The 19,284-nt window shown below is 52.6% G+C and overlaps 1 protein-coding gene across 1 annotated transcript in view; it reads right to left on the minus strand.

Annotated features, from left to right (window-relative positions):
• Positions 1 to 19,284, minus strand: part of STK32B (serine/threonine kinase 32B) — a 414,569-nt gene that overhangs the window by 15,759 nt on the left and 379,526 nt on the right. The window contains exons 7-11 of the mRNA XM_080796953.1: positions 17,582 to 17,685; positions 10,110 to 10,226; positions 8,059 to 8,184; positions 5,204 to 5,335; positions 3,476 to 3,540 (exon numbers count right to left, since the gene is read on the minus strand). Of these exons, the coding sequence (XP_080653079.1) occupies positions 3,476 to 3,540; positions 5,204 to 5,335; positions 8,059 to 8,184; positions 10,110 to 10,226; positions 17,582 to 17,685 (544 nt within the window). The remainder of the gene's footprint in view (positions 1 to 3,475; positions 3,541 to 5,203; positions 5,336 to 8,058; positions 8,185 to 10,109; positions 10,227 to 17,581; positions 17,686 to 19,284) is intronic.

Below are 19,284 nucleotides of genomic sequence, written 5' to 3' on the forward strand. Positions count from 1 at the left end.
AGGTCCCTATCCCACAGCAAGGGATACAGAGGGCTGGAAGGTTTGCAGTTTTAGATAGGGTTTCCCGTGACCTGCTCAGAACCCGCTGGAAGAGGCCCCATTTGGGCATGCTTGATTTCTCTCAGCAGAAGATCTCAAACCATGGGGTGTCCAAATGACCCCAAGAGTGGGTTAAGATGCAGATCGCCAGGCCTGCTCGCTTACCAGCCAGCTTCTGGCTCAGAGTACATGGTATCCATTTCGTTCGGCAGCTATAACTTATCACCACCATCTGGGGGGCTTACAACAGCAGAATTGTATTGTCTCTTGGTTCTGGAGGCCAGAAGTCTGAACTCAAGGTGGTGGCTGGGTTGGTTCCTCCTGGAGGCTGAGGCAGAATCTGGTCCAGGCCACTCTCCCAGCTTCTGGTGGCTGCTGGCCATCCCTGGCGTTCCTGCCTCCATATCACTGTGGCTTTGGAGTCATATTGGAGGAGGGATGATGACCCCCCTCCTCCAATAGGACCTCATCTTAACTAATCACGTCTGCAACAACCCTATGTCCAAATGAGGTCACGTTCTAAGGGACTGGAGGCTAGAGCTTCAACATCTCTTTTTGGGGGGCACAACTCAATCCATAACAGGTGCAGTGACTCTAAATGCTAATACTCCTTCCCCCTGCTCCCCCACCAACAAGGCCCTGGGGTTTGTGATATGTGCTCCTGTGACCAGGGCCCGGCCTTCTGATTTACCTTGGTGGCCCTCTGCACAGCAGGAGCCTGACACAGAGCCCACAGAGCTGGCCTTGTCTGCCGTGAGCTGATGGCCTGGTCTGTGGAGAAGGAAAGCCGACGGCCACTGGAGGCCACCTGGGGCCACAATGACCCCAGCAAGCATGAAGGCAAGTCCAGCTCAGCATCTTGGCATCCCCTCCCCAGTCAGGCCACTGACCACCGGCAGATGTGGTAGGAAGATTATGTTCCCATGGCTCATGTACTGACATGGCAGATGCTGCCGTCACAGGGGACAAACAAGTCCCACTTTTTTCCTTGGTTTAAAAGGAAAACTCTCGGCTTTGGGGAAACCACCTCTTGAATGGAGCCCTCAGAGACGTGTACAGATGAGAAACTGCCCCAGAGAGGGCTGTGGTGGGTGTGACGTGGCTCACTGGCCATGTTCACTGTGGAGCAGAAATGAACTTGGATGTGGAGAGGTCAACGTGGTGCTCAGACAGCATCCTGGTGGGATGTAGCCAGGCCCACCACAGGGATCCTTACATATGGAAGGTGGGAGCTAGCCTACCAGCATTCGGGGCCCCTGGGCGTGTGGGGTGTCAGTTCAGGGAGAGATGCAAGATCAGAACCACAGGTCCGACCCTATGCCCACAGCGCCCCCCACAGCCGCCATCTCTCCTGTCTCCTGCTTCTTCTGCCCATGCCAGTCTTGGATGCCCCCTGTCTGGGAAATGACTCCCCTCTCTTTCTTTCTTTTGCCAACGCCTGTTATCTGTGCCAGCCTCACTTCTAATCCATGACCACAAATCTCTAAGGAGGCCTCCCCAAGGCAGGGCAATCCTACTACGTTTCCCTGATCAGTTCACTTTTCCATGCGAGAAAGAACATCTTATTTGTTGAAGTAACCCTACGCTGGTGTTCCTGCTAAATGGAGCCAGAGGCGAGCCCTCAGTGACATAAGGAGGAAAATCTTGTTTTCATTTAGAAGGAAATAATTTGGATTCTTTGGATTCCAAATGAAGGGTCTTTGGGCACATGGCACAGAGCGACACGCCACCACTGCCTGCTTGGGTCCGTCACTGCTCAGGCATTCCACAGGCTCGAGTCTGCCAGCAGGTGCTCTCTGAGGACCCCTCCGTCCAGGCCTGAAGGGAAGACGGGACCAGAACATGGCTGCCTGGAGCCCATGGTCCAGGGTCCCCAAGCTGGTTTGAGCAGAAGTACCTGCAGCTGGGTTTCTAGACTGGGGAGGGACCGTGAGCCTCAGAGCTGGCAGGACAGCAGGGAAATGACGGTGAGCTCTGAAATCACCCCCATGTCTGCTGCCATCTTCCCCCGGTCTGAGGGACTGCGGTCATGGAGGTCTTTCCTGTTCTGCAGGACAGAGCATGGGCACCAGACAGATCTTGTCCTGCAGGGGCGAGGCTGCTGCTCAAGCCTGGTGTGTGTGTGGGGGGACTGACCTGGGCACCCTCGGTTAGAGAGCTGTCACCACCCAGGACAAATGATAGGCCTGTCCCAGTGCCTCATGGGGAGTGGGGCCCTGCCTGCCCAGCAGCCCACTGGCTGGAACCCAAACAACACTGAGCAGGGTCCCTCACCTTCCACCACTGCCCGCCCCCATGCATGCTCCCCAAAGTCAAACTTCTTCACTGGCCGCTGTGTCTACATTTTGCTTCTCTGTGTACTGTACTTTTGGTACAATGTGTACCACTCCTGGCTCTCCATGCCCTTCCCCTTCTCACCCCTTAGGACCCAGCCAGGCACGGTGCCTTGGGAAGCTTCCCTGACACCCAGGCTGAGCCTGGCACACTGCCGCCTGGGCTGCCGTGTTTCCCGTGGCAGACATTCCCTCTGCTGCAGCACAGACCCGGTGACGGCACAGGGCTCCCACTGGGACTTACCCATCTGGCTCTCTTGGAGGGCCGGAAGCATATCTGAGAGGCCCTGCGAGCCCAAGGACCCATTCAGTGTCCATCATATGGAACAGTCTGCTGTCGGTCCTGCCTTTGGCGCCCACCTCATGAGCCCAGCCCTGCCTGAGTCCTGCTCTCGCTAATCAGCCCCACTTGGATAAGCCACTCACCCAGCCTGAGCCTCCTGCTTCCTTTTCTGACCGACCCCTGCACAGGCAGTCATGTGGCCAGCTCCAACCCCGCCCCAGCCCCTCCTAACCTGGTGTTGTCCCAGCGCCTGCCAGCCTGGGATGCCGGAGTCCCTGCATGACCAGCCCACACCATCTCACTCCCTTAAATAATAGCAAGAATAGCAAATCTTTTCATGAGGACTCCGACCTTGTGTGGCATGGTATTCCCACCCTCATTTAATCTTGCAACAACCCCACTGCAAGTGAGGGATTTCCATTTTGTCAATGCTGAAAATGAGGCTCAGTGAAGTGAGCTATCCCATCTCACACGGTCACACTCAGTCTGGCAGGGGTGGACCCTGGGCGGTTTCCATCCGGACCTCGGGCACCGAGCCCTCTGTGAACCTGCCCTGCTGCATCAGCATCCCTGTGTGCTGGCCCGGTCCTGCCATGGCTACTCCACTTCACATGAAGACCCTGAGGCCCAGGGAGCTGAAGTTAGTGCCTAGCCTGCATGGAGGAGGCAAGATCACAACACGGGGCCACCTGCCACTTCCCTTCCTGCACCATGGCTGGCTTCGCCAGGGGGCCAGGGATCACCATTCTCCCAGGGAGACCTGCTGCCATCTGGTTGGGGGTGGGGGGCTCTGTCTAGCAGATGCTGGCGGAGGACTTACTTCTCTCTGTTGAATATGATGAATTCCTTCCGTACGGTCTCCAAGCACTGCTGGAGGTGTCCATTCTGCCAAAGAGCAGAGAGGCGAGCGTAAATGATGGAGCACCCTCCAGGGGGCCATGACCAAGGAGTGACGATGAATAAAGCTGGACCTAAATGGGACTGCAGCTGCTTGGGGCCAGGGGTGAGCTACGTGGCTGGACCAGCCCTGATGGTATGGGTGGCTGTAAGGGGAGCCTGGCAGATGAAGATGTTTGCCACAATTTTAAGCCATTAAATCAAACTTAAAAGTCATGTTGGAATGGAACATGGGTTGAAAATCATGAAGTTGGTTCCCTGATGGCTGGAATATTCATTTGGCCCAATTAAGAAGTGAGATGGGTGGGGGAGGGGAATGTCAAGACGACCCTGCAAAGGTGCTCGTCCTCTTCGAGAACAGATGCTGAGGACAAGTGCTCTGTGACACATGTCTCAGAGGCTGCCTGAATGCCGGATGGACACCCTGCACCTGTGCAGAGCCCTGCCCACCCTAGGGCGCCCTTGTCAGCACAAATGCAGGTGTCTCCAGGCCAGCTCTAGTTTTAAAGGCTACACAGATGTTTAGATTTTTTTAAACTTGGAGAAAAAAAAAAAAGAACCTTTAACATCGAAAGCTATCTTCATCTTCATACCAATATGGTTGTAAAATAGAATTTTAAATCTTTTTAAGGGGAAACAGGCAGTTGTGGGTTAATCATGCCCCTTAAAAAGATGTGTTAAGGGGCATTTGGTAGGCTCCGTCCTTTAAGTGTCTGGCGCTTGGTCTGGGCTCGGGTCATCATCTCACAGGTTGTGGGATCGAGCCCTGAGTCCAGCTCCCTGGTGAGCAGGGAGTCTGCTCTGCGTCATTTCTCCCTCTCCCTTCCCCATAGCTCCTCCCCACTAGCGCTCTCCCTCCCCCTCTCTCTAAAATAAATAAATAAAATCATAAAAAAAAAAAACAGACGTGTTGAAGTCCCAAGCCTTCCTAATGGTGAATGGGACCTTATTTGGAAACAGGGTCTTTGAAGTCCTACTAGAGGAGGATGGGCCCCCAACCAATAGCTGGTGTCCTCAGAAGAATGCCGTGCGAAGGTCCAAGGACACAGACAGGAGAGCACCACTGGGAAGGAGGCATGTAGGGGAGGAAGCAGCTGCAAGCCAAGGAAGGGGTCAAGGACCCCTGGCCCCACTGGAAGGGGGAGAGAGAGGGAAGGACCCTCCCCGCAGCCTTTGGAGAGAGCGGCGCTCTGCCCATACCTGCATCTTGAACTCTGGCCTCCAGAATTGTGACAGAATGCATTCTGGTGGCTTGAACTCTCCACAGGACCCACGAAAGTTGCCTCCCTGCCCCAACCTCGGGTGGCTCCATAGTACAGTCTTTCCAGAGGGCACCCAGGACTGTCCAGTATGGCGTGGTGACCCCCTGCATGGAAGGCTTTCTTCCACTCTGCTCAGAGATGCATGAGGCTCCCACACTAGGACTCGTGGCCACGTGAGTGGCGCGGACGGACGGACATGTGCACCTGCAGCGGGTCTCGTGCTGTAAAACCACACCTTTGATCGAGCCACTTTACTGACTGCAAATGAAGGTGTGCGGAGAGGCCAAAGGACATGCCTCCACCTGCCTAAAAAGCAGCCTCGCTCCTTCCCGTTCCCTGGTGTCTCGGCCTCCTCCCCTCCTGGGGTCTGCTCCTGAGGCCCCACTCACCAGAGGACAGCCGTCCTTCGTGCCATCTTTGGACCTGTTCTTCGCCAACCTCTTCTTCTTCTTGTGAAGCGGCTTGGATTCGAGGATCATTTCTTCAAGTTCAAATGTGGGATCACAATTCAGTCTCCCTTTCTGAAAGCAAGTGGAGAGGCAGACTCGGTCTGTCTTGGTTCCACCCATCCTTGGACGTGCCTTCATCCATTCATTCATTCAACACATAATGATTAACTGCTACAGTGGGGTACACAGCTAACATGTTGTTTTTTTTTTTCTGTGAGGAGAAGCAACACACTCACATTCTTGCTCCAGACGTCGCTCATTCATCCACACCCTTGTTAACAACCAGGGGGCTCCTCAGTCTCCTCCCTGTGAAGGGTCACTTTGCCGGGCTGAGTTCAGTTACCCAGTGTGACTTATTCACTTGTTTTATCACACACACAATATAAGGTTATGACTATTTTTTCTATAACTATCATTTTTAATAATTTAAAATGACATTTCTGACCATAATCCACCCAGTTCCTCATGCTGGTTGCCTCAGCCCTCAGCTGGAGCAGGCTGGGCTCCACCCAGTTTGGTCAGGAGGAATTCTGTCCCCCTGACTTCTGGACTGTGGACCCAAGTTGCCAGGTGGCCGTGGTCCATCCCAATACCCAGCTAGGGAGGCCAGTCCCTTCCGTCAATACAGCCTCGTGGTTATGCCATCCACAGTCTTGAGGTCCACAGGACCCTCTTCCAAAGAGCTGGTCCAAGTCTTTACTGGCCTGACTTATCTTCCATCCATTCACCCACTCACTCACTCACTCGCTCGCTCCAATACAGACTCTGGATATAGACTTCCTGAGGTCAATTTCTCACTGAACAATCATGGGCAAGTTACTCAATCTGAGAATACTATCTACGAGAACCACTTCCTGTTGTGAAGTTTGTATGAGATAATGCACGTGGAATTTCAGAATAACGTCTGGCTTGCAGAACACTCAGTCCCATTAGACCATGATCGTTCATCCGTTTATGTATGTGTGACAATCACACATCAAGAACTTCTAGTGCCTCCAAGCTCCATCCGTTGTTCTGGGGTCTCTCTCAGGCAGAGGCCAGTCCCAGCTACATGGGCTCTGGCCTCCAGAAGGGGGTATGGCAGATGCCCTGTACCAGAATGGCATTAACTGCTCACGTAGATCCACATACCTGTCCAGTGCAGGACCAGAGAGGCTGCGATTCACTCCAGATAAGGAGGTAGGGGGCTGGCCTGGGGCGTATCCCATCAGAAGCAATGCTTAAGTTTGCCTCCCTTCCAGAAGGCAGTTACCGAGACCCTCAAATGGGTCAGTCACTGGGTTTGAAGCTGTCTCGAAGGAGGGACAGGAGATGCCAGGGGACAAGGAGAGGAAGGGCATCCCCAGCGGAGGAAGCAGCATGTGGGCAGGTACATAGCTAAGAAAAACGTGGCCAGAGGGCAGTCGCTTAGGCATCCTGGTGTGGCTGAAGCAGGGGTCCCCTGCTCATGTTTGTGTGGAAGTGTGCATGACTGCGAGTATGTGCGTGAGGATGCATGAGTGTATTTGGGTGGGCTTGGGGGAGAGCAGCAGGTGCGGGCTACCAAAGGCTGATGGACACGACACCCGTTGGCTCCAAGGGTCCCCCAGGCATCTGGCACACAGCCTCGGGGAAGGCTCAGCCCTGGCCACGGGGAGACTGCTTTAGGCAATCTGTGTTCCATACAAAGGACTGTGTGGAGATCGCTGGGTTTCATCTCCGTGGCCTGAGAGGAGCAGAAGAGGACCATCAAGGAGGCTAGCACATTCCTGGCATATCCAGAGCGTGCATTCTGGGGGAAGCCAAGCAAGGGAGTCCAGACCTCCAGCAGGCTTATTCATTAAAACAGACATTACCAGGGTGGTATTTAATGAGGGCTCACTGAGTACCAGGTCCTGCTCTGAGACTTTGGAGGCCTTTTGGCATTTATTCTTCTCAAGCTCTGTGGGAGGGGGGTGGCCTCTCTTGTCTCCCCAGTCCAGGGAAGAAGCCCTTCTGGAGCACACCTGAGGTCACAGAGGCGGGAGTGAACCCAAGTCTCTATGGCCTGGGCCCCCCGGGGTGGGACAGCCTGCAGTCCCCTCCAGGACTCAGCCCTGGATCTTTATAGGTGCCTTTGTATGTTGATTGGCTTGTTGTTTGTACAAAATTCCTAGCCCACTGGTTGTCAACAGGGGCAGCTGTCCCCAGCGATGCTTGGCAATGTCTGGAGATGGTTTTGGCTGTCACAGCCAGGGAGGGCTACTAACACTCTGTGGGCAGAGTTTAAGGATGTGGCTGAACAGTCCTGATGGGCAGGCCACGCCCCCACCGAAGAATCATCTGGCTCTAACATCAACTGACTGTAGCACGGTTGAGGAGGCCTGCTCTCGTCCATAAGCTCCCTGACAACGGGCGCCAAGACCGTTTTCTTTACGGGGCTTCACCTCGAGTCACATGTGGTGCCTGCCCATGTGGGCACTCAGTGAGGCCACGCCGGCTGTGTCCGTGGGCGGGTGGATGAATGCGTGGGTGGACGCACACAGTAGGTGTGATTCTCACTCCAAGTGCCTGGACCTGTGCACACAGTGGGTGTGATTCAATAAAAGAAAGGAGGCTCTGTGCCCACAAAAACCTACAAGGAGAGAAGCCTTCCAGGTGGAATCTTGGAAATAAGGTCCAAATCCACACTCAGTCTTGGCGTAATGGGAGCCCTTTGGGGGCTCCTGCGGCCATGGCCAGCAGAGGCTCCCTGGCCAGCTTCAGGATCTTCCTCTAGAGCAGGGCAAGGGACCCTGCAGAGGGATGGCATGCCATTGGACGAGACCCCCACTCACATTAGGCACAAAGCCGGGCGTCAGTGCCTTCTCGAACACTGCATCCCAGTTCATGTCGGACAAGTAGGGCGCGCTCTGAACGTCACCGAGGCTGGACAGGCGGCTCTCGGGATCCTTGGTCAGGAGCTGCGGGCAGATGGCAAACATGCTTGCAAGAGCCAGGTGCCCTGCTGAGGTCAATGGGGACCCTGAAGGTAGAAATCTAGCAAAAATGAAGGTGCCTCTGCTTTTATGTTCCATTAATGCTGTGCTCTGGGTTGCCATTGTTAGAAGTGTCTCCTATACTCATCCCTTTGTCACCAGAGAGGAACCCGGAGGGCAGGCTGCTTCCAGATGGTCACCCAGAAAGGAGCTCTGTGGCAGGACCTGGATTTTCAGCCACCGCGCTGTCCTTGGGGACTAGCGCCCGTGACATGCCACTCTCGCTGATGTCTGCAGAGGCTTCTAATTAAATATAAAAAGAATTAGCCACCTCATCATGAGACTGTCAGCCTGGTAACGGATGTTCGAAAGTGTAATAAAATTTATCCCTGGACAGCTTTGTGGTGACTTCTCTGGCCTGACAGAGTGGCCTCATTTGTAGCCAAGGGTATAATTTTTAACTTCTCCACAAATAGAATTTCTGCACAGACAGGACGGGGCAGTATAAAAAGCAGCCACAGAGTCCCACCTTGTACCCAAATGAGGCTTTCAGCTTTTCAAATACATACTGGCTTGTCTAACATGAAGAACACCTGGGTTAACAGGGCGAGACAGGGACCCTTGACCCGGGCCTGCTACCCCTCCCTGTCTACCCCCAACCCTACCCCAGCTGCAAGGTCTCGATCAGGCTGCTGCAGGGTGTGCACCTGTTCCCTCCTCCAGAACAGGAAGGGCAAAGGCAACTCTTCCATTTCCAGTGCGTGATTAAGATGGGACCCAAGGGGATTGGTGAGGACCTGGCCAACGCTAAGGGGTGTGTGGCACCCAGCTGCCAACAGGTAGGAGCTAGAAGTCAGAGCCTCCCTGCCAGTTTGCTCCCCGCCCCTCAGTCCCCAACACTGCAGAAATCTCCCAGATGTGCCCAGTGAGCGGGCTGTGGTCATGCCACGTGAAGACACCTGGCAAGGTCCTATCTACTGGTCTTGGCAGGCTCCTCCTAGGGGCTGCCCCAAAGTGCTGGGTGCAGGTTTAAACAGAGATTGCACTCCAGTGCCCCATGGGAGTTCCCTGCTTGGACAAGCGGTTCTCCTGGGTGCAGGGGCAGGTGGTGTAGGCACTGGCACGTGCATAGGGCATCCAGGTGATTGTAGTCGGCAGTGGATTCTAAGGACCCCTGACTTCTAAGAATCAAGTACTGAATCTCATGGACAGCGGTGTAGGGAGGAAGAGTTGGCATCTGGAGCTGGGAGAGCCTGGATTCGAACCTCACCTCTGCTCACAGACAGCCCTGTGGTGCCGCGGAAGGACTCCACCTTCCTGAGCCTCTGTGCTCCTACCTGTAATATGGGCTCCCAGGGTTGTGAGGACTACAAAGAACCAGTGCACGTCCCAGAGCATGACATTCCCTCAAGCACCACTGGCTGCTGTTACCATCGTCCTTCTACAAATGACGGGGTCCCAACTACCTGCCACCCTCCATCCACCCTGAGCATCTTGGGGGATCTCAAGGCAGGAAGCTAAACACCAGCCTCCAAAGGAGGGCACCATCTCCTGTCTGTGCCAAACTCGAGCGGGCTTCAGAACCACCCGGGAGCTGATGGCAAAAGCTTCTGAGTCAGAAGGTCTGGGTGGAGCCCGGGAATCTGCATTTCCAACAAGCTCCCCACTGGTGCTGCTGGTGCTGCTGGCCCAGGGGACACACTTGGAGAACCACTGCTTTATTCTAGCCAATTAGAGTTCCTGGAGAAAAGTCAGGAGAGTTCCTGTGTCCTAAAGTTCAGCGACTGGAAAGACCATTTGTGGCAACAATTTTAAAGAGCCGTATGTGTTAGGTATAACTATTTATTGGGAGCTCGTAGTGGAGTCAAAAGAACCGGGGCTCTGTTGTCGAAGATGTGGCTGTCCCTTACCTTCTTCAGCAGGGCCACCATGCCCTTGCACCACGTGGAGGAATAGTGGACGCGCTCCACCTTGAACATGTTGAGGATCTCGTCGATGGGTGTGGCCGAGTGAATTTCATACGGTCTCTGCAACCAAAGGACCAGACAAGGGATCAGAGAGAAGCCATTGGAGGACACCGCCCTTGTGGTTAAAACCGTGTGGACGAGGGGGTGGTTTATGCTTTCCCTTCACGTAACAGTGGGTGTTCCTCTTTCAGCACAGAGCACGTGGCCCCTCCCCATGTGCCAACAGGGACCAGGCTGGTAGGGTGGTCCAAGAACCCAGCAGGTGGGTGCTCTGTTGTGGCCACAGGAGGTTAAATGAACTTTGCAAGGTCACATAGCCGGTAAGTGGCAGAGGCGGGATCTATGCCCAACAGCCTAACTCCTGAGTCCCTGCTCCAGGCTTGTGGGTGTGGTGGCTCTCACCATCCACTAGACACCGAGCATCACCTCCAGTCACAGTCCCTACCTGCTGGTGGGCCTCATGTCACATTTCCCAGCACTGGCTGAACCAGCTGGGAGTACACAGAGCTGGATTCACCAAAGTCTGGGTCTGGTGGGGTGGATGGATGGCAGGAGGCCAGGCTTCTACCTGCCACTCTCCACTCTCTCCCCCACAGCAAGAATGCATAACTCTGCTCTCCACCCAGCCAGGTCAGCAGAGCATTAAACCTCCTGATGCATTTTTGCAACATTGTCTGGGCATGGGTGTTTTTTTGTTTGTTTGTTTTTTGTTTTTTGTTTTTTGTTTGCTTCTAAGAACCTCTCAGAACTTGGGATGGGACCCTGGGTACACAGATTGGACAGTGTCTGAGCTCTCACCTGCCCCCCCACCCCACACAGAGTTCACTCCCCCTCTTCACCCTCCACCCAGCTTCATGGGCCAAGATGCTTTGAAGTTTGCATCATGGTCAAATGGCTCAGGGCTGGAACAGGCAGTCACTTCTGGAGCACACGTGTTCCGCCAACTAGAGAAACCAAGAGCAATGGGTTCATAGTTGTCCAGGTTAACCTGATTATCAGTTATGAATTCCTTGAAGGCAGGCTTGGATGGTGCTCATTCCTGTGTTCTCAGGGTCTCAAGCAGCCTCAGCCTCACGCACACAAGGACAAACATGATGAGTCCATCCATCACAAACACTGACTGGACACCTGCAGGGGGCCAGAGCCTGTACTGGGCTCATGTGCTTCATAATGCATGGGCTCCAACCAGAGGGCTGCTGCAAATAGGAGGTGCCATACAAGGAGGTGAGTGTGTCCTGAGCCATATAAGGAGGTGAGCGTGTCCTGAGCCCTGGGTGGGTGATGATTCCCTGCAACGGAGGAGAATCTTTATCTTCGGCAAATGGGGCTCCCCTGGGGAAGACGTCTGCCTGTGGAAGTGCACTGTGCCTTCCGATGCACCCACCCAGAAGGGATCTTTTCCTGACCGGCTGCCTCCTCTTTCACGTATCGATCAAATTGGGAACTCCCCCTTTTGCCCTATAATCTGCAGAGCAAAGCCAAAACCTGTGGGCTCCCTGGAAATGCCAGCTAACTAGATATGTTAACATTCTTTGCAAATGCTTTCAAACATTTTCTTCCAATGTCATGAGAGGCGGAGAATATGGTCCCAGTAATGAAGACTTTAGAGTTTCCTCCTGAGGCTGCTGCCTGCCTCTGCCTTTGCAGGACCCCCCTGACTTCACGAGTAACAGCTACCATGATTAGAAATAACAGGAGTGAACAGTGAGAGCAGAGACGTCAGTTTCTGGACTCTTCCGGATCACTTCTTCCCGTTTCTGCCTCTGGGGAGACCATTCCTCCCATCCTGTCCCAGCTGTACCTGGAAACCCAGCTGCTGGAGGCGGGAGGACCTTGGGAGATGAAGCGGTCTCACCTCCTCCTTTTAGAAAGTCGGGACAAATAGCGACCGTGCCCCATCCCACAGAGATGCAGGTGCTCTGTCCCTACTATTTCTCTGACACCACCAGTGCCCACCTGGCCAAGCACCTGGCTGGAGAACCGGCCAGCGACAAATGGGAAGGCTTTTCTTGTCATTCACATTGCATTCTGTCGTTCCTTCTTGGTTGCCTCAAGGCATCCATCAATCTGCTTTTCCATCCACTTTCCAAACCCGCCACGCTCTAGCTCTGTCCTCTCTGCTTCTGGAAGGAACCAGACCAGTAAGAGTCATGGTGGTAATCATTACGGTAACCCTGATAAGCCACGAGGCCAACACAGCAGTTAAATATATTCACAGAGAAGCTGGGAACACCAGGCAGGGATACGCTTTGCAGCTTGCCTTCTCAGCCTTCGTCCGTATGGGTAGCTGCAGAGAAGCCCAGTTCCTTCTATGAGAGTATCGGCAAACCTGAGATCACTATTTCACCTGTTCTGGGAAAGAATTTACTGAAGCTTGGTCCTCATGCATTGGCCTTAGGATGTGTTGACTCAGAAAAGCAAGTGACATTTCTAAGGTAATTACATGTACTTCTGGGGAAAGTGCTTTTAGCAGCAGGGCACCAATATACTCATTATGGAATGCGGGTGGGTCTCTATTCTGGGACACTCAGTTTACAAAAAATGCCAATTTACCGAGAAATCAAAGAAAGGGGACGAGAATTGCTATAGACTTGTTATTTGAACTGTTAGAGCTGAGCTGGGCTTTGGGGAGCATCTAATCCAATTTTTTTTCCCCAAAAACCTTTTTACTCCAAACCCCAAACATGGAACAGATGAAAGTGAAGAACACTTCCTCGGGCTATGAAATCTCCAAAGCCAGAAGCAGCATTCTGCAACCCCTAGAACTGTTCAGTCACTTCTGCTGGGTCCTAGAGGTCCATGAAACACAGCCTGAAAACCACAGAATAACCCACATGCTCTTTCCCTGACCTCAATGGAGACAGAAAACCCAAAGAGTGAGGTAACAGAGTCCGTTTCCTCCTAGGTCCTGACTGCTGGCACACTGCTCTCTGCTTTACCAAGGGACCAGAAGTCAGTGTTCAGCTCAAGGACCGCCTCTCTCCTTCCATCAGCTTTGCACACCATTACCATTACACTCCCTGTTCCACTCTGCGGCTGAGCCCATCCATGGGGGTAGACCTAGTTCTCCGAGAGCTCCATATACCCTCCTTCTTTACATACACCTCTCTGCACCCCCGACCTTCTCTGTCTATGCTATCACAAAGAGATGAGCTGCCTGGGGTCAAAGGCAAGGTCAGGGAGGGGGCTGGGGAGAAGCAGAGAGGTACATGTCCTCAGGGCGCCATAGGTGGGGGTTTGGGTCTCTATTCTTTGTCCACACCGAGAGCCCACTGTGCAATGCAATGTGCCACGAGCATGCATTCAGATCTCATTTAGTCCTCTTGGTTCCTCTCTGGCAGCGGTTCACAAGCAGGGACATTTTGACCCCAGGGCATATTGGACGATGTTGGGAGATATTTTCTGGCCGCCGTAACCCAGTGGCAGGAGATTTCTGCCGGCATCTGGGAGGGAGAGGCCAGGGATGTGGCTAACATTCCACACTACACACAGCTGTCCTGGCACAAAGCATTCCCCAGCCCCATGTGTCCACAGTGCTGAAGTCAGGGAGCCCTGTGCTTTGGGCCTGAAATCCCATCCCCCCACTTGGTAGATGAGACATGGGCTCACCCCAGATCATTCAGAGACTATGTGGTAAAGCCAGGATGGGGGCCCGAATGAATGTCAGCAAAGCCAGGATGGGAGCCTGGAAATGTGTGACTGCCAAGGACACATGCCCACTCGACCACCATGCGGCCATGTCCACGGACAGCACCACATTGCCTACCTGGCAAACCCGAGTGTCTCCAGCTGACCTCAGGAGCTTCTACAGACTGCCCCTGACTGTGTCCTGACTGCTCTACGGTCAGAAATGTTTGCTGTGTCCGCCTCCGTGGCTCTTCCCCACCTGTACTCATGCTATTCCCTCTAGTAGCTCCTCTGGGATCCAGGCTAATCTGTTCCCTCAGGTGTTCTCCATGCTCCTCTGAGCAGGTCGCTAGCACTTTGCACCGCCCTGTCTCGGAGTCATCGCCAGGAGCATAGTTAACATGTATGCTGGACGCTGCATGGGCTCTGCTCGTTTTCTCACCATCTCCATGGTGGCCCTGTGCATTGGCCTCATAATCCCCATTTCATGATGGAGGAAGCCAGGGCTCAGATGAAGCCATGCCTGGCTCCAGCATGGTAAGGTGCTAAGTCAGAGAGGATGCAGGCTTGCTGGCAGGCCCCCTGGGGCAGAAATCACAGTGAGGACTGGAGGCTTGCTGACATTCATCAGGCACGTGCTGGGTCATCAGCACCGTCGCAATCGCTTAATTCTCAAAGCAATCCTGCTGGGTGGATATTATTAATTTTTCCCCTATTAACAGACGAGGATTCTGAGCACTCGATCTATTTCTCAGCTTCGGTTAACATCACTGATGAGGCACCTGGTAGAACCAGGATTTGACCCTGTGAACTCCTCTAAGATCCCCCCCCTTTGTAATGAGGAGGTAGCTTTCGGTTGAGTGAGAGGAAACACCTTCTCGCCATTCAAGCGGTCAGAAAAGGGAACAGGTTCTTCCCGGAGGTAAGGAGCTCCCTGGATGCTGAAGGGAACCAGTAAACAGGTGGGTGAGCACCTGTCAGGGATGCCATCTGGAGCCTGGCAGATGGGAAGGGGGACAACGGCTGTGCTGAGGTCCCTAAGGCCCTTCTCTGGGTCTACGGCTGGAAACCTCCCCTCTCTAATCAGAGGGTGTGGTCGCAGTTCAGAGAGACCAAGGGACCTGTGCTCTAATAGGGAACTGGGGGTGGGGTGGGGAGGGGAAGGTGGTCACAGTCTTGAGTCTCTTTCTTTCACTCGGCAGGTGTGCAGGATGAGGACTAAGAGTCTACTTTGGGCAGAGAGATCCTACTTATGTCCCTGGTCCAGCCTATAGGATCCACCCAGGCCATGGGATTCTGTGTTGAGATTTTAAGCCCATTGATGACACTTGATTCCTCTTCTCTCCCTACAGAACATGTGGGAAGAGATGGCTGTTTACCAGACTAGAGTATTCCTGGGTCCCTAGCCAGGGGACTGTCCTGATCTTACCTCTTCTAACTCTTTCCAACTCTAAGATCTTAGAACACACACTGGAAAATTCCCATTATGGCTCTCATCTTTGGGAGGTAAGAAGCTCCCTGGATGTTGAGGGACTCAAGGAACAAACAGGTGGATGACCACTTGTCAGGGATGCTGTCACTGACACGATGGAAGAATTCTGGGGTGAAAGGACAGCCGTTTCCACACCCCAGAGATAAGCAGGAATGCCTCTCGGTATAGTTTTTTGTTTTTCGTTTTTTTAACCAAGAGGGATTGTTTCCTGTATGTATAAAAAACCTAGAATTAACTGTTTGCATAAACTTGTCAAAGGCGAAGCCAGACCAGACACTTGTGAGAAAGGTTTATGCGACCATGTAACAGGCATCCTTTCATTCAGTCATTCTGTCACTACATCAAAGTCCCCGATCCCACTGTGTGCTTCTCCTTCTTCCCTTGAACGTGGCATTTGGATCTCTTAGTAGAAAACCCTGTCGCATTAAAAACGAAACAATTTATTTTGGAAGCAGCAAGAACCACTCTACCCTTGGGGCTTTTTGCCAAGTCATCATCTTTGACTGTTCTGACCCGTGAGAATGACAGATGTTTAAAAAAAAAAAAAAAGCACAAAGCCCACAGGCCCCAAAATGCTGTTCCTTAGAAGGAGTTCCCAAACCAGGGCTTAATACATAACCTAACTGCAGGTCCAACCTCCCCCCAAAATGTAGTCTTAACTGGTGTGTCAGGAATTTTTCAATCCTGGCCTGGGATCCTGCCCCCTGGGTCCTCTCCACCCTGAGAGGAAAGACAGATGATCTGAAGAGAAGAAACCTTGCCCTTCCCCCTAGAAAGCTCTTTGTCAGAGGGAATCTTCTTCTTTTGCTAATAACATCTTGCCCCACCCTCCTAGAAGAACCTTCCATTTTGTAGGCCTCCTTGGAGCACCTTGCAATGTGTGAGATGAGGGGCCGCTGGACTCACGGATAGTTTAATGAAGCCAATCTTCAAATTGACTCGATTGATTTTTATTTAACACAGAAAATGTACTTTGTGCCAGTGAACATCCAGTCATGCTTGGGGCAACTTCTGGTGGAATGAGGACATCAGATAAACAGCCTCTGGCAGATGCCCATGTCCTCTGGTTCCTTTAATGTTAGGGACCGTCACACTCCCTCCTGACTGCGCATATCAATGAAACCAGCAGATGGTAAAGGAACCAGCCAAGAAAAGATGAATGTCTTCATTCAGTGCCTGAGAAAACTAAATATATATATATATATGTATATACGTACTTGTGTGTGTGTATATATATATATATTTTTTTATTCTAAAAACACCATATATAGTAATTACGCTTTTGAGGAATTCAGAGGAAATAACTGAGACCAAGAGCAGACGATAGTTGTTTAAGCTACAGGATGAAAAATAATAATTATTTGCACTCACATGGCTTTGATGGTTTGCAAACTGCTCTTACCATTCATTCATTCATTCATTCATTTCTCACCCTTTATCACCCGTGCAGGAGACTCTCGCCCTCCAAGAGTGCACCTCCTCTGGCCTCAATGTGCATGGACACAAATCACTGTGAGACCCTGAACATCGCAGCCTGTGGCTCTGCACTGGGAAGTGGAGTGGCCAAGGTGAGTGACATGCAAACCCTGGGTCTCTGTCTGGGGTCAGAGTGATCCCATGGCAACTTCAGTTCCAAGAAACAGTCTGAAGGCTTTTATTCCCGTTGTACCAAGAAGGAAACCAAGGTTCAGTGGCATTGTTTTCCAACAATACTTGTGCAAAGAAAAATGCCTCAGAATGAGTTTGTCATAATTCTTCCCATTAAAGTAAAAATGAGTTATTAGGTGCCATTAGTTATCCTCAATTAAATGAAATGAAATAAACAGAAGTACATACTGAATGTCCCATTTTATGGGACATCGAGCTATGTATTTGGGGGGAAGATACAGAACCAACAAAAAAATCATGGTCCCTATATTTGAAGAGCTTCAAATTGAACTGGAAAATCAGGCAGGCGCACCGCGTTGTGGGTCAAAAGAGGACAGTGTTTGAAATCACGATACCAAGGTGTTTGAACTGCCACAGTTTAGATGCCGACCTTGATGTAAGACCTTCCCCATGAACATCCATTTCCCCATGAGCAGGAGGAGGCAGCTGGACCAGAAGCTCGCTCTGGGCCGCTTTAATGCTCAGGGACCTCAGGCACATGGGTCATCGGAACTGAAACCCAGGGCCTCTGACTCCTCACGTGGGCTCCTTCCCAGCCGGGTGGCCAGCCAATAGCACCCTGGTCCAATTTGACCTGACCCCCGACTTCTAGAGCTCCCCGTGTCCCCCAAGCAGGTGCACATCTTACCCAGCCCCGGAGCAGCTCGTAGGCCGTGACACCCAGGGACCACCAGTCCACGGGGTACGAGTAACCAGGGCCTCCGTCCACGTACACCTGGAACACTTCTGGGGCTGCCAAAGACAGGACAGAGAGAAGGTCACCGCGTGCCACAGTTTACACTCACCACCCCTCAGAGAGGGCACACAGGGGTGAGGCGGGACAGGAACCTGACTCTCCGAGGGCAAAGCCAGGACTCTGTCCACTGTGCCATGTGGCTCCTGCCCTCTGTAAGCCACAAGCGGGCATCACAGGAAACACTGGTGTGGCCCCTGGGGAGTAGGGTGCTCCAAGTGTGTGGGGGAGGGGGTCTGCTAGGGCAGAGGCAGGGTAAGTCCCCTGGAGGAGGTGGACTTGGGGGGCATGACTCTCTGTCAGCATGAACAGAGGTGGGGTAAGGTCTGAGTTAAGATGAAGAAACCGCACCTTGTAAATGTCCCTCTGCCTTTGGCACCAACACCAACCGGGTCAGGCGTCCCAACAATGGGGGATGCTTAGAACCCATAAAGCCTGCTGCCTCTCGCAGGAAACAGTCTTAGGTTGGCACAGGTAGGATCTACTATGAAACTCCCAGGGTAGGCATAGCCACAGAGACAGAAGGCAGATTAGGGGTTGCCCAGCTGGGTGGGAGGGGGAGAGGGGAAATTGGGAGTAACTGCTTCGTGGATGTCCGCTGGGGGAGATGACAATGTTCTGGAATTACGGAGGGGTGGTGGTCACATAGCATTGAGAATGTACTAAATGCCAAGAGTTGCTCCTTTATAATGGGTAATTCTGTGAATTTCACCTCAGCTGAACAAAAAGTGAAGGCTGGAGGCCCCAGGGTGATGGACCCTGACTCTTCAGAGCACTGTGCTTGTCCTGGGGGACCCTTGGCCCTCAGGTGCTCTAATGTGCTGAATATGCGTTAATCTCATTGCACCACCCCCAAATCCCTGGGCCAGGAGTGTGTCCATGCTCTAATTGCTCGTATTGGCTTCCAGGAAAATTTTGTGAAATGTGGATCCTTTCCAGCAAATTAACTTGCAGACATAATTCCATCTTGAAGTTGTCAGAGCAGGCAAAATCTGTCCCTTGGAACCATAACATGTTGTGATTAAAGATGTTTCAGCTTAATTTTCAGACTGGCATTCAGCAGGCATGGGAACGGGGAAGGCTGGGTGAGGCGGGCGAGGCAGGACACACACGCTCCAATCGGGGCTCTTGGGTTAGAAGCTGGACGTGTGCCTCCAACCAGTGGCCAGACTCTAGCTGCCCTGTGACCATGCTCCCCATTTGCTCTGTATTTTACAGCGCACATTCTCCCTTGGGTTCCACTGAGAACCTCTTCACAAGAGCCCCCAGAGTCATGTTTGCCTCAGACCCATTTTACAGATGAGGTTCAGAGAGAGACAGCGGGATGAAGGATGTCACACAGCCAGGAAGTGCCAAGCTGAGGTGTGCCTCATGCATGGACAGAATCCTTGTTTGAAGTAAAGTTCATATTAATATTTCTTTAAGTACACAAAGATACTCAGTTGAAATTAGGGGGAGGTAGGATCGGGAATTAGAAGGAATGTCCCCTTCAGTTATTTGAGTCTTACAGAGAAACCAGTGGGCTACGCTGGGGAACAGGAAGCAGGCCGGTGTGGCTGGACCAGAGTTTAACAAGTTACATAAGCTTCTCTTTGCCT

The sequence above is a fragment of the Martes martes genome, assembly GCF_963455335.1.
Source record: "Martes martes genome assembly, chromosome: 2".
Lineage (NCBI taxonomy): Eukaryota > Metazoa > Chordata > Mammalia > Carnivora > Mustelidae > Martes > Martes martes.